The sequence below is a fragment of the Lutra lutra genome, chromosome 10 (genome assembly GCF_902655055.1).
Source record: "Lutra lutra chromosome 10, mLutLut1.2, whole genome shotgun sequence".
NCBI lineage: Eukaryota > Metazoa > Chordata > Mammalia > Carnivora > Mustelidae > Lutra > Lutra lutra.
In genome coordinates, this window is record NC_062287.1 from 64,530,772 (window position 1) to 64,542,832 (window position 12,061).

The 12,061-nt window shown below is 44.5% G+C and overlaps 1 protein-coding gene across 4 annotated transcripts in view; it reads right to left on the reverse strand.

The window, feature by feature from the left end:
• SCUBE2 (signal peptide, CUB domain and EGF like domain containing 2) overlaps positions 1–11,835 on the reverse strand; it is a 67,666-nt gene extending 55,831 nt beyond the window's left edge. For 2 of the 4 annotated variants that reach the window (XM_047692333.1, XM_047692332.1), the window contains exons 1-3: positions 11,395–11,835; positions 9,911–10,033; positions 2,890–3,015 (exon numbers count right to left, since the gene is read on the reverse strand). In XM_047692333.1, coding sequence (XP_047548289.1) covers positions 2,890–3,015; positions 9,911–10,033; positions 11,395–11,650 — 505 coding nt within the window. In that variant the 5' untranslated portion in view covers positions 11,651–11,835. The remainder of the gene's footprint in view (positions 1–2,889; positions 3,016–9,910; positions 10,034–11,394) is intronic. The other 2 variants (XM_047692334.1, XM_047692335.1) reach the window with 2 other exon arrangements.
• Between the last annotated feature and the right edge of the window lie 226 nt (positions 11,836–12,061).

A 12,061-nucleotide genomic window follows, 5' to 3' on the forward strand; every position in this document is an offset into this window, starting at 1 on the left:
ACATTCCAAAGGTTGAGCTGTGCAGGAACACACCTGGCTGGGGTGTTCCACGATGAGGACTTGTGGCGAGCAGGAGAGATCTGCTCCCCTAAACGCCAAATCCTGGTTTGGTTTTGAGTCAAGGTGAGATCCCCTCTGAGCTGCCACTCACCCACCCTACAAGTAACCTACCATTCCTTTCTCTAAAGCCATTAGAAATGTTCCACTGAGTTGGGGGATGTACTCTGACTGAATTAATACAAAAAGCGTGCATGTTCCCAGACACAAATAGGTATCACTTGCTTGGTCAGTTTCACCAGACTGCAAAACACTGCTTCTCAACCCTGGCTGCCCGTTAGCACCCAGATGCCGGGACCCCACCTCCTGAGATACTAACGTAACTAGTCTTGGATGATACCTAGGCAATGGTGTTGTTTTAAACTTCTAGAATGTTCTAACGTGCAGCCAGAGTTAAGAACCACTGCCACAACACTGAATAGCTAGGAAGCACTCCTAGACACTCAATAAAAGGAAACTGAATTCAGGAAGGAGAGCTACATGGAAGAGCTGTGTTTCGTTTCTCAGGCTCCCAGACATTCAGGACCTTGGAGCATTCTGGGTCTGGTGCCAGACTTAAGTGGTATGTGTACTGTGTATATTCTGGCGAATATATTTGTGGCTAATCTGTGGTGAGGGGCCGAGGAGAGGATCGCGGTCAGCCCAGGGAATGCAAGAAAGTGCTGCTCCTGAGAAGTGTTGGCCCTGAGCTTCCATGTCACAAAATACTTCAGCCCTTTCAAGTCTATTTATTTGACAGACAGAGATCACAAGTAGACAGAGAGGCAGGTGGAGAGAGAGGAAGGGAAGCAGGCTCCCCACTGAGCAGAGAGCCCGACGCGGGGCTCAATCCCAGGATCCCGGGATCATGACCTGAGCCAAAGGCAGAGGCTCCAACCCACTGAGCCACCCAGGCGCCCCAGCCCTTCCAAGTCTAAATGGCACAGAAATCTCTGGGTCTGCTGGTCCTGCTCTTCTTATCACACCACTTCCTTTTCTCGTGGTTTCCTTTAAAGAATCCTTAGCCCCTTCAGATACACTCAGCGGATCTTCATGATATTTCTGCTAGGCAGATCCTTGCTACCAAGGCCACAAAGAGACCCTGAGAAGGGGAAATGGAGATAGTCTGTTGAAATACCTGTGTTAGCAGCCAGGGCAAGGACAGACTCCTGGCCTCGGGACTTCTGAGCCGTCCTTGACTGAGAACCACCCGACCCAACCAGACCCAGGTCCCACCCTGGGATGGTTTGCTCCTAGGAATCTCACACGTTCCCCCAGCCAGATGACTGGATCTGCCCTTAGGCATAAATTCCTGCAAATGGCACTTTTGGCAAATCAAAAGGAAATGTGAGATTCACCCCCAGAAAAATGGTAAAATAAAACATACAGCATGTGTCCCCAAAACTTACACACTGAAAGTGACTTTTTTTTTTTTTTTTAGTTTTTAATTAATCTCAATTGACTGCTTTTCTCAGAATTGGCTCTCTAGTGTCTTTTTGAGGTCCTGACTGCCCTAGGCAGTCTGCAAAGGGGTTAGTGAGGCCTTGGCCTTCAATCAAATCTTCCTGACAGCTGCGGGCTTGCAAGGCCAAGTGTTCTGGCCCAAAGACTGATCTCTCACACAGGGTGCCAACAGGAAGGGCCAGAATCTATATCAGCGTGGGGTTCCAGGGGACACTGAAGTAGGATAAACATCATACAAGGGTTGATTCCCAGACAGAAAGTCTTTCCTTGGGGCACCTGGGTGGCTCAGTGGGTTAACCCTCTGCCTTTGGCTCGGGTCATGATCTCAGGGTCCTGGGATCAAGCCCCACATCAGGCTCTCTGCTCAGCAGGGAGCCTTCTTCTCCCTCTGTCTCTCTCAAATAAATAAATAAAAACTTAAAAAAAAAAAAAAAGTCTTTCCTTCTCTACCACTTGAAAAACGAGTTCTGTCTGTACTTATCCAGTGGCTTTTATGCTGACCTCTTTTATGTTTAATCAACAGCCATTCCCCCTGCACTATAATGGAGCATCTCAACAGCTGTCCCCTCCATGTCAGGGCTTAGCGCAAGTTACTCCTTGGTCAGCCAAGCAGACATCAGCAGGTTAATCACACAAAGGGTCATCAGTGTCAAAGGACCCTGATGCCATCTGTTTCCCAGGATGTCCTTCTGTACAACTGATAGCACCAGCCTTAAAATGCAAACGGACCATGAACACCTGTCTGCCACGTGTGCTGTATCCTCTAAGACGATTCAACACCCAGCCCACTCAGCCCCATCCAGTTGCTGGCTAGTTCTGAATTCTGTTTTATTCCCAGCATAAGCAACAACCGTAAGCAACGCTCTTTGCAGTCCCTAACTCCAGGACTAAAGCTCCAACAGATGGTTCTCTTTTGTAGAGTCAAAGGAGGTTGTTAACGGAAGGTTTCTGTTTGAACTTCTTAGTCTCTCAAGCAAAAGGTGTGGGGGGGGTTACCTAACTGAGATGCAATCACACATCTGAATTTTCAGAATAAGCAGTTTTACCTAATTCTAGGACAGAGATACTTACAGCATTAAAGAAATGGTTATAAGTCTTTCAAATCAAGACCAAAGATCTTAAAGGGGACAAGTCAATGCTAGAAATGAGTAATAACAATGATGTCTGTCTCTTTAGACTAATGGAGAATTTATATCATAAATGATCCCACAAAAACTGAAACACTTTACCTGGTTTTCTGTCAGAGAGTGTGATTTCTAGGGGGCCAGGAAACACAAATCTCTGATCCCCTTTTTGTTTTAATGAGTATGTTTTCATCAAAGGAAGCAAAAGGGCAGGTCAGCAGCCGATAAGTGAAGGAGCACTGCCATTTCCAACTGTTTTCCTTACCAAGACAATTATGACCATCATGAGCCAACTTGAAGCCATCAAAACAAGTGCAGCGATAATTGCCTGGAATATTCAAACAGTCATGGACACAGCCTCCGTTGAGTTCATTTTCACATTCATCAATGTCTGAGGAATAAAACAGAAGTAAGTAAGAAGAAGTAAAGAAGGGGCCATTTCTTTAGGATGGAGATAGAAGTATTTACCCTCTAACCAGTCATCCCACTTCCAGGAATCTACCCTCAAGAAACATCTCCAACAACAGGAAAAATAACATGCATAAGGTTACTCACTGCAGTATTCTTTGTAATCACAAAATACTAGAAACAACCTAACTGCCCACATATAGGAAAGTGGTTGAAGAACTATGTTACATTTATTCGATGAAGTACTGTGAAGCTATTAAAAAAAAAAAGGGAATGAGAAAGATCTCTGAACTGATTTGGGGTGATTTCTAGGATATGCTACTAAGTTAAAAAAATCAAAATGGAAAAGAGTATCTGTAGTTTATTATCATGTCAAAAAAATCGGGGAATATGAAAAACACACACATTCCAGAGCACTTTTTGGCAGAACTTGACAAACTTATCCTAAAATGTATACTGAAATGCAAAAGTCTCAGAAGAACCAAAACAATATTGAAAAAGCAGAACTTTCCTTTGATTTGGAGGACTTTTACTGACCAAAAAGCTACAGTTATCAAGACAGTGTGGTACAGGCATAAAGAAAAACATACAGATCAATGGAACAGGATAGAGAATCCAGAAATAAACCATCATATATCTGTGGTCACTTGATTGTAGATAAGAGAGCTAAGGCAATTTTTTGGAAGAAATGACAGTCATTTCAACAAACGGTGCTGAGACAACTGAATGTCCATATGCAAAAAGATGAATTTAGACCATTAACTCACACCTACACAAAAATCAACTCAAAATGGATCAGGCTCCTAAATGTAAGAGATAAAACTATAAAACCTTTAAGATAAAACATAAAGCTTTTATGAGGAAAATCCAAGACCTTGGATTAGGTAAAGATTTCATAGCTACAACACCAAACATACAATTCATAAATTTTAAAATTAATGAATCAGAGTTTATAAAAATTTAAAACTTTTAAAAATTTTAAGGAATGCCTGGGTGGCTCAGTCGGTGTCGGAGCCTTTGGCTCAGGCCATGATCCCAGGGTCCTGGGTTTGAGTCCCACATCGGGCTCCCTGCTAAGCTCAGCAGAGAGCCTGCTTCTCCCTCTGCCTGCTGCCCACACCCCACTTGCGCATGCTCTCTTCCTCTGTTTCTCTGACAGATAAATTAAATCTTAAAACACACACACACACACACACACACACAAAATAAATAAAATAAAGACAAGCCACAGATTGGTGGAAAATATTTGCAAATCAGATACCTCATAAAGGATTTACAAAGAACTCTCATAACAATAATAAGACAAACAACCCAATTTCACAATGGGCAAAGGATTTGAATAGACATTTTACCAAAGATGATATAGGAATGGGTAATAGAAAAGACAGTCAACATCATTAATTATTATGGGAATTCAAATTAAAACCACAATGAGATACCATTTCACACTCACTAGAACAGTTTTGATAAAAAGGCAATAACAAATGTTGAAAAGGATGTGGAAAAATGGGAACCCTCATACATTGTTGATGGTAAAGTAAGTTGGCACAGACACTTTGGAAACAGTGTAGCAGTTTCTTAAAAGGCTAAACATAAATTTCCCATGCAATCTAGAAATTTCTATATACTTCTAGGTATATATTCATGAGAAATGAAAAATTATGTCCACACAAAGACTTACAGGTAAATGTTCATAACAACATTATTTATGACAGCCCCAAAGTGGAAACAACCTACATATCCATCAACTGGTGAATGGATAAACAAAACACGGTATACCCATTCAATAGACTATTAGGCAACAATAAAAAGGAATAAAATGCCTGTATAGGCTACAACATGGATGTGCCTCAAAAACATGGTAGGTGAAGGAAGCCAAAAGCAAAAGACCACATATTGTATGATTCTATTTATATGAAATATCCAGAAAGGCAAATCTGTAAAGGCAGGAAGTAGACTAGAGGTTGTCCGGAACAGGGCTGGGAATAAGGGATCTTACTGAGAAGAAGAAAATGTTTGAAAATTGAATTATGTGATAGTTGCACAACTCAGCTAATTTACTCAAAATCAATTATTTGTATACTTACTTTGAATTGGTGGATTTTATGGTATGTAAATTAGAATTCACTAAAGTAGTTCAAAAGAAAATACACATTTATCAGGGCACCTGAGTGGCTCAGTCAGTTAAGCATCTGACTTTTTTTTTTTTAATTTAATTTAATTTAACTTTTTCAGTGTTCCAAGATTCATTGAAACATCTGACTCTTGATTTCAACTCAGGTCACAATCTCAGGTGGTGAGATGAAGTCCCACATCAGGCTCCACACAGATTATGGAGCCTACTTAAGATTCTCGCTCCCTCTCCCTCTGCCCTCCCCCACTCACTCATAGTTATTCTCTCTCTCTCTCTCTCTCATTCTCTCTCTAAAAAAAAAAGAAGAAAGAAAAGAAAAGAAAATACACATTTATTTGCAAAAGAAATCTAGGAAGCAGGGAAGATAAACCTGGTTTATCTTCTAGAAACTAGAGAGACTGGTGATCCATGGTGTGTTGGAAGAGGTTGAAAAGGAAGAATGAGATACAGGGGAACAGGAATGGGGAGAGGGAGTAATATTTCTCTGTGTATGCCATTTTGTATAGTTCTGAATCTCAGAACCATAGTGATATACTCATTAATACATACATACATACATACATATATAAGGACATACCTATGTACTTTTGTACATACATACAATCAAACAGTATACAGAGGTGGGGGGAGGGGAACAGATAAAAACAGGGTACAAAGAGAAACAAATGAACTTAGCTATATAACAAATGAATAACAACCACACTGAAGGATATGTAAAAGAAAAGTACTAGCCAAGTAACTTTGAAAAACATCTTGGCTGAATGTTGTAAGGCTAAAAATAAAAAGAGCTGTATACAGATACTGTACTCTAACTAATAAATCTGTTTCACTTGCAAGGCTATGGAATAGTAGTTTTGTAGATTATTTATGTGTATACTTGGACTGAACAAACAGGTAACTAACTGTATTGCAGATAATGAGAGTCATCTTTCTCACTGTTGGAGAAAGAAGTTATGAAAAAGCAAAGAGGGAGATCAGATAGATTTTGTGGCATTGCTTTGGAGTCCAAAGCATCAGTGTAAGCCATTGTTTTTAATATAGATGCAAATGGATATATATAAGGAATAACTATAGATAAATGTATATGTATGGGTTAGGATACATACTTAGATTTCTTAGATCTGTGTACTGAAAGAGCCTAGGAGCAATGACATCCCAGTAACAATGAGAATACCAATCTTGGCTTCTGTGCACCATTTTCCAATCAAAGGAACTGGGGCTCGTTGGAGAAGTGCTTAGTTCCAGAGTCGGGGAAGGGAAAATACAAGATGAGTCTATGGTATCTTATGGTACCAGAAAACCAGGAATTTCTCAAAAAAGGATAAGAGCATGTCAAAAGGACACAAGAAACAAATGTGAAAGAGTGCCCAATGGGTAAAGCTGGAATAATTTGGGCCCCAAATAAATTATTATACATATAATTAACTACCCATGAGTCCATCTTGGCATAAATACATAAATCAATGTATAAACAAGGGAGAAGCAAAAGACCTTCCTTACAGAAGAATCTCAATTAACAGATGTATAAGGGATGAGGGAAATACAAAATTACCAGTTATTACATCACAGTAATAACTGTTGCAGGCAAGATCCACAGTTGGATGCTAAAATCAGTGGGCAAAGATTTGAAACAGGATATTAACACAGACTAGAAGTATCTGCCCTAAGATGTGTGTTCACTGCAAAATGAAAAAAAAATTGTAACATTGCAGTGGAGAAACCCAGGATGAACCATCTTAATCAGGGGATCAAGGTTAAATATCACCAGTAATGGGACATAGTAACATCATGTGCCTCTTCCCCCAAACACCCTCTCCCCATAGGATACGCTAAAAAGCACACAATACCACTTCTGCAGCAGCCTTGCCAAAAGCTTTACTTTTTGTGTTATTGCAATGCATAATCCTTATTTTATTGTGAGAAAACATGGGACATTCTCTTATGGGGTCAATTCCTACTGTATCAATTCTTATCATGAAAAACAAGGTAAACAAAAGAACAGAGCCTCACTCATCCCAAGTGTCGAAGTCACGGAAAAACCAGGAAAAGACAAGAACTGTCAGGGTTGGAGGAGACAAAGGAGACACAACAACTAAATGTAATGTGGGACTCTGAACTAGAATGGTCTGGGGGTGGAACATTAAGAAGAAACTGGTGAAATCTGACTGAGGTCTATAGCTTAGCCAGAAGTATTGAGCCAATGTTAATTTCCTGGTTTTGATATTGTACTATGGTTATCAAAGTTGTTAACACCAGGGTAAGATAAGCTTAAATCGTGTGTGAATTCTGCACTATTTTTGCAACTTTCATGAAATTTAAAACCATTCCAAAATTTAAAAAAAATTTTTTTTAAACAGCTCCTCAATACAAAGGCCAAGTTTAGATTCATCCTTGTTAAATCTGATTCAGTTCCCTAGACTGAGAAGTAAGAACAACACAATGAACACTGACCGCTGAAATGTCCCATCTCCAAAGTCTGGGATATAAACAAAGATCATTTAGAATAAAACTTCATTTCTTCAAAGCCACTTGGAATTATAGTATTTTTAAAATACTTATTCAGGGTCCATATTTTCATTCCTCCAACATTTTGGCAGAAAAAACTATGGAGGATAAAATTCTGGCCACTCTGAGCAAACCCACTTCCTATCCTTATACTTAAACAGCAGCAGCGAAGCTGACAATAAACACAACAGAAATGATACCAGGGTTGGACCCAAAAGGTTTAAACAAGTGAGCCAGGGAACACACATAAAAGAATTACATCTTTAAAAACCTACATCTTCGAACTCTTGCAATCTTTATTTTCTCACCTTTTCTTTCTTGGAAGAAAGTTTCTGCTTCCCAACACTTGTACCAAGAAATCTGAACTAAACAGGGACATCCTTACTCACTAGCTTTGTAGGTATTCATAAGTATTATAAGTATGTAAAAGATCATATCCCTCTGGTGTTTTAGTTTTAAATAACATTACAAAGAATATATACCCCTTGTTAACAGTGATTACCTGTGGATAAAGGAATAAGAGGGTCTTTAATTTACTATTTCATATATTTTCTGTATTGTTTGATTTTTTTTAAACAATATATATTATTATTATTATTTTAAAGCCAATTTAAATACATAAAAGCAATAACTCCAGTCAATCATTATTTTAAACTAAATAGTAGACTTCTCAATGATAAACTGTCAGTGATTCAATTTCATGTGTTATATGTTGAGCTCAACAGCTAAGAATAAGGAAATTCTTTCTACTTGTCATTCCACATCATTTGCTAAATATGTACTCTATCTCAAAGAACCCATGGCAGTTTCTGCACCACCCCCACTCCTAGAGAATATACAGTGACTAGAACACCAGTGAAAAAGTAAACATTTTTCCCCCCAAACAGGGTAAGAACATGTGTGAACTCCAGTACTGTAAGTTTAATATTTAATACAGTGAGGATGTGATAGAGAGGAATTGGCGGAGAGATGTTTCAGAGAGAGGTAGCCTTTTGGCTTCCCATGATGTAAGACAGAGAAAGAGAGAGATGGCTGCCTGACTCTGGGAGGACATGATCTTAGAGAAACACAAGGGCTCTAAGGATAGGCTACCAACCTCATTCACTGTAAATTTGACTGTGAGCACACCTCCTCTGATAGGAGAAGCAAGTTTTGCTTCTCATGAACAAAGAAAAATATAAATATTGGGATTTCTCACCCACCAATGAAGGACATCAGGATGCTGAGTGAATATAAGAGATATGGGTCCAGGGACAGAGCTAGGGTAGACATCTGACTTTCTTCAACTTGCAGGTTAGCTCTGTGGTTATGGCCACAAGTCCCTTTCCCAATTCCCCAGGGGCCTCAGTGTCTCACATCTGAGGGATAGGAATGGCTCAGAGTTCCCTGAAAGAGAAGAGCCCTGCCAGCTCCAACATGCCATGATTCCATTCCCAAGAATAGCCTCTTCCAATGAGTGCCCTGTGTCTGGACAGTTCTGAATTTCAGAGTTCCTGACACTGGCCCAGAACACAAGATGGCAGAGTCCAGACTTTTGGCTCAAAGATCTAGAACTCTAAGGGTTTAAAATGCCCTTTTGCACACCTTTCAGGTATGAGCATGCAGCTCCAAATGAGGCAGGCCCTTGGTATAACTCTAAAGCTTGGGAGGTCACAACACCAAACAGTCCAAAGCCATGAGCAAAACGGAGCCTCCAGAGCCAGCAGGGGAAGGCAGAACTCCCGCCCTCAGACTCAGGGCAAGGGTGTAAACTGCCCCAGGAAGGGGCAGAAGTGGCTGTCCTGATCCACAGGGCTGTTGACTTTCTGCCCCCAAACTGAATAGGACCAAAAATGCTAAAGCATCTCTTTTCCTCTTCACAAGCTAGACGAAAGGGCATTTTGGAACCACATAAAACTATATGATCTATTGGGGAGGGTATGTGCTATGGTGATGCTATGAAATGTGTAAGCTTGACGATTCACAGACCTGTACCCCTGGGGCAAATAATACATTATATGTTAACAAAAAGAAATTTACTACTTCCTGGGGGGGGGTGAGGGGAACTATATGACCAGCTCTAGGGAAGACCCGATATTCCTAGTCCTCTAAAGGTCTGAAACGCACTTCAGAAGGTGGGGGTATGACCTGGGGGGCAGGGGAGGAGCACTTTTACCACCATGAGTGGCCACCACATGAACTGAGGGGGTGGGGGCCTTCACCTGCTGGCCTATTTACCACAGGTCCCCAAGTTGCTTACCCTCACACTGCCTGCCCTCTCCCTGGTAGCCAGGCTTGCAGGAGCACTTGTAGGAGGTGAGTGTGTTCTGACAGAGGGCGTTGGTGTGGCAGTCATCCAGCCCTTGGGCACACTCGTCCACATCTGCAAAAGAGCACAGCAAGCTCCTGGTACAGTGCCCCAAGCCCTTCCTGATCTGGTCTACGCTGTTCTCTAGCTTCACCTCCTGCCAGCCCGCCCCACTTCACTCCTCACCCGCTAAACTCCTCAGGAGACCCTGGGATGAACCATTCCACTTCCAGCCTCCTGTTCCCAGGCACAGCCTGTTCCCTCTCACCAGACTACTCCCCCATACACCCTTTCTATTCGTCTGCAAGACTCAGCTCCAATCTACCTTCTCCAGGAAGCCCATCATGATCCCCCAGTGTAGGTGGTGTCCCCCACAACCTGCTGTCATATTTATCTCCTTTCATAGCACATATCACACAGGATTGTCACTGCTTTCCTGCCAGTCCTCCCCTCTAGATGGTGTCCTGATTACAGACTGCATCCTTGATGCCAAGCACAGTGCCCGGCACATGATTAGGCATTAATAAATGCCTGTTGAAGGAAAAGACCAGGTTGGCAAAAACAAAACAAACTGGAACAAAAAACCCAAAACCTGAGAACAAGCAGTGTCAGCTTTCTCAGGGGTGTGGGTACGCGGGGAAAGCTCGCCCTGGGCTCTGAGCTCACCATCCTGAGCTCTCAGATGGCGCAAAGTGGGAATGGTTTCCACACCCCATCAACCGCTGCCCACCCTCTCAACCTGGAAACCGGCCTTGGCTGAAGTATTTCCTGGGTTGACACCACTCCAGGATGTTAACTAAAAAACAAAAGTTTTGAAAATACTGCAAGTCCAGTTAGCGCAGCACGTCCAGAGGACTTACCTCTGACCGCGGGGGGGAAATCCGGGTTTGTTGGGGCTTAAGGCTCAGGATAAAACAGGATCCTCAACCCGTGCCCGTTTCTCAGAGAAAAAACCGGAGCCGACCCTGAAGCCGACAGAACTTCCTGGCTCCAGAAGAAAGAAGGAGCAAAGCTGCCAGGACCTCACGGAGGTACCGCGGCCGGGACCCTCAGTTTCCCCATCTACACAAATGAGGAGCTGGACCCCGAGAGTTGGGTGCCCTCCGTCCTTCTCAAAGTGGGCGGGAGTCGGCCCAGCAGGCGACTCTCCGGGAACACCCGGCAGCGCGACCCGGGCGAGAACTGTCATGGGCCCCGGGTCCGAGGCCGGGCGGCGACACTCAGGCCCTGGGCCTCTAGCCCAAGCAGTCGAGGTGCCTCGGCCGGGCCACAGGGTGAGGCCCCAAGGGGACGGGGGCCACGCGGAGCTCCCGCAGCGAAGCCCACCCCGGCTCGCCCCGCGCGATCCCACCGGGGGACCCAGGACCCCGTCCCGGCGCCGGCCCCGCCCGCCCCTGCCAGGTGCGTGTCGAGGCCCCGGAGGTGCTGGCACTCACCTTCTGGCGGCCCCGGGGAGAGGCCCCGGCCGGGCGGGATGGCGGTGGTCAGCAGCAGCGGCAGCAGCAGCGGCAGCAGCAGCGCCCGGGCGGTCCCGGGACAGCCGCGGCCCAAGCCCCCCATGAATGGCGCGGCGGCTGCGGGCAGAGGCGGCGAGCGTGGCTGCGGCTCCGGGAGGTGTGTGCGGGCGCCCTGCCCGCTGTGCTCTGACACCCCCGGCCCGGCCCCGCCCGGCCCCCGAGCCCCGGGCCTCATTTTCACACGGTCCTCCGCGGGCCAGGGCGGGCGGCGCGGGGGCAGTGCCGCCCCTCCCGGCCCCCTCCTTTCCCCCTCCGGGCGCTGGGCGGAGGGGGCGCGGCCGCGGTGGCCCGAGGGCGGCTGTCAGCCTGGCCAAGAGGGCCCGTGGCCCTAGCGCAGGCCCCAAGCCCCGTCACCAAACCGCCGGCTCCGCACCCCAGCCCCACTCCAGCCTTCAGAGCCTCGTGCTCTGCCTGTTTGCAGTGTCCTACAACTTGAACCAGTCCCTCTTGTGGGACAGATAGCACTCTGTCTATTGCCACAGGAGGCTCCCAGAAAGTGTCCTGTGTAGCTCAGAATCTTACAGTCCCCCAACCCTAAAGCCACCTGTCGGGCTTTCCCACTCTCCACTTGAGAGGGGTAATGTGG